The sequence below is a fragment of the Coptis chinensis genome, chromosome 8, assembly GCF_015680905.1.
Source record: "Coptis chinensis isolate HL-2020 chromosome 8, ASM1568090v1, whole genome shotgun sequence".
Classification (NCBI taxonomy): domain Eukaryota; kingdom Viridiplantae; phylum Streptophyta; class Magnoliopsida; order Ranunculales; family Ranunculaceae; genus Coptis; species Coptis chinensis.
This window is the reverse complement of record NC_141463.1, coordinates 39,602,296-39,605,084: the sequence shown is the minus strand read 5'-3', so window position 1 is coordinate 39,605,084 and position 2,789 is coordinate 39,602,296. Positions and strand designations below refer to the sequence as shown.

General features: G+C 35.7%; 1 protein-coding gene across 1 annotated transcript; it reads left to right on the top strand.

Annotated features, from left to right (window-relative positions):
- Nucleotides 1–209: 209 nt before the first annotated feature.
- LOC147481451 (uncharacterized) lies at nucleotides 210–773 on the top strand. Its single transcript, XM_086578935.1, has one exon. It carries the CDS (start codon nucleotides 210–212, stop codon nucleotides 771–773), a length of 564 nt encoding a protein of 187 aa, XP_086435061.1.
- Nucleotides 774–2,789: the final 2,016 nt, after the last annotated feature.

Below are 2,789 nucleotides of genomic sequence, written 5' to 3'. Positions count from 1 at the left end.
TTTCTCCATGAAACTTGGTCTTTCTTCATAGCACTTTCATAGCAATCACTTTAGCTCCTTTAAGTGCTTAATTAGTAACGAATTTACATTTATTCAACTCCGAAGCCTGAAATACTTAATTAGTGATAAACATATATTATTAATAACATAATTGGCTAAATAGAAATACTATTCAAGGGTTAAAACTACATTTTTGGGCTCTTATCATTATGCTACAAAAGCTGGGCATTGGGGTAGAGTATACACAGAGATCACAACAGTGGGTGAGATGGGAGAGGGCAAAGGAGCAGCTACACACTTTGAATACAGATGGTTCGTTTCAGGCAGGAAATGCAGGTCATGGAGGGGCAAACAGAGACGAAAATGGGGATGTTGTCCTTACTTTCAATGGTAACTTAAGGAAAGTGTCCGTCCTCTATCAGAAACTGTTAGGGGTTCTGAGAGGGTTGGAAGGTGCTGAAATGATAGGACTCAAGAAACTTGAAGTACAATTGGATTCATTAAGAGTGGTGCAAATACTGAATATGAAGGATGAACCGCCTTGGTACTGTGGAAACATGGTAGCACATATCCGAGAAGTTATGAATGAGTTCGAACAAGTGAAATACAAGCATGTCTATAGAGAAGGAAACAAAGTAGCAGACTACTTGTTAAAGAAATGTAACTGTAATAATGAACAAATAGTGTATTTTAGCCCTCCAATGGATCAAGAACTATGTAATATGATCGGAGAGGATAAAGTAGGAAAAATGTACTTGTGGACTAAGTTTTAAATTTATGAAAGGTTGGGGTCTCCTTAACCCTTAGCTTTTTCTATAAAAAAAAAAAAAAAAAAAAAAAAAAAAAACTATGGTTCATTAGACTATCATGGAATACATAAGAAAAATAAGAAAACATAATTAAAAGAATACTTGAATTGAAATTAACTTGAATTATATTAATAGTGGTTAGGCTAATAAAACATAAAACTAGGTTTAGACTAAATTAAATAACTAATGGGAAAGAAAGATAAATTACTTAACTAAGGGGTTCTCTTCTTGAGTTTTGCCTTAGTCCTCTTTATATAGGAGAGGGCTAGGTTTACAATTTCGTGTATGAGCTTTGGAGCTATGTTTTGGGCCATTAAATTAAGCCCAAAACCTAATTACTTAAGTCCAAAAAGGGTTTCTCTGCTGGAAATTATTGTAATAGACTTTTCATTTACTTTTACACCTTTGATTGGATGAAGATCTAAACCATTAGAAATCTCTTTTGAGCCGGTCATTTTGACATATAATAAGCCCGATTCTGAGGTCTGAGTCTAAACATACGGCCTGCGGAAGTTCTATTGACTTTTATGCTCTATTTCTGCCCACGTTGACTTTGAATTTTCAGCTTTGACTAGGCTTTAAAAAGGTTTTTTCTCCTTGAAACTTGGGCTTTAACCATAGAACTTCTTAGCAACCAGCATTTGCTCCTTTCTCTTGCAAAAATGACATATTTCTTCACATAATTGATTCTAATACCTTAAATACACAAAAGTACGTAAACAACACTAACTCTTATTTATTATAAATATAATTGGTTTATATGTAATATTATTAAGGGGTTGAAACTACAATTTTGGGCTCTTATCATGCAACCCATGGGCCTTGTTTTATTCAATTGGGATCCATAATGTACTTAGGAACCTTAAATTTCGAAGAATGTCAAAATATCAGGGAATTTTGGAAGCTAATCATATATAGAAATTCCAAAACTGAAATAGAATTCATGTGTAGGAAACTATTCTAAAAATATGTTTTTTTCACATCTTTTTATTTAGCAACCATCCGGCCTTAAAGTTAGCAACCAAGCACTATAAAAACAATCTTTAAGCATGCTCTTCCATAACTAAAATCCCTAAACACATCGCTACAACTCAGAGCGCTCACATGCCCCAACCCATAGCAATCTAAGCACGCACCACTCTCATATGAATTTGTTATCAGCATTACTTACTTGTGCCCCGCGTCTTCCGAAGGTATATCTCAAGCGCGCGCGCACCCTCAGAGCAACTTTTCAGGCTCGGATTTCCAGATTTTTCTTCTCTAACTTCCAGTACTTAAGTTCAATACTTGTTTGCTATGTCTACTCCAAAAATTATACCGGAACAGTCTTTTGAGGATCTATTTCTCAATGACAAGTACGGTGCATACTTTCATGATATGCTAATGGAGCACAAATGGGAAACCCTACTGGTAAGACCTGATCAAACTTATTCTCCTACCCTTACTAAATATTTTTATGAGCATGTTGAATTCTTTACACACTCCTATGGAGAAGACGGACTTATAGTGACGTTAGAGGACAAACCTTGTTTACTAACTAAGTACTTAATTTCATTTTCATTAGGAATTCCAACCCCTACCCCACACACCCATATATATTAATTATATAGATGATAATGACAACAATTATGACTGGATAAACTTCCACAAGACCTATGGTACCAGTATATTCCAAGTACAACATCAAGTCCAACGTAATGTATCATTAGGAAGCATGGCCCTTAATACGATGTTTTTCCTTAAGCTTAATGTCCTAGGAGATTGGCACTTCAAATCTGCGGATTCCCACGCATGCAACGCCTTCATTGCTTTAGTAGAGGGGCGTTGGTTTTACGATATATCCAAAACCATAGTGTCTGGTCTTTGCTAGAGCACAGACTATAAGGCATGAGAACCTTGCTTCTTATGCCAGTCACAGTCACTCGTATCATGACTATTTTTTTCCCAGAATTATGTACACGTTTCACCGATTGGGTCAAG

Coding starts and splice junctions, on each gene's coding strand:
- LOC147481451 (XM_086578935.1), top strand. CDS start 210: ATGCTACAAAAGCTGGGCATTGGGGTAGAGTATACACAGAGATCACAA.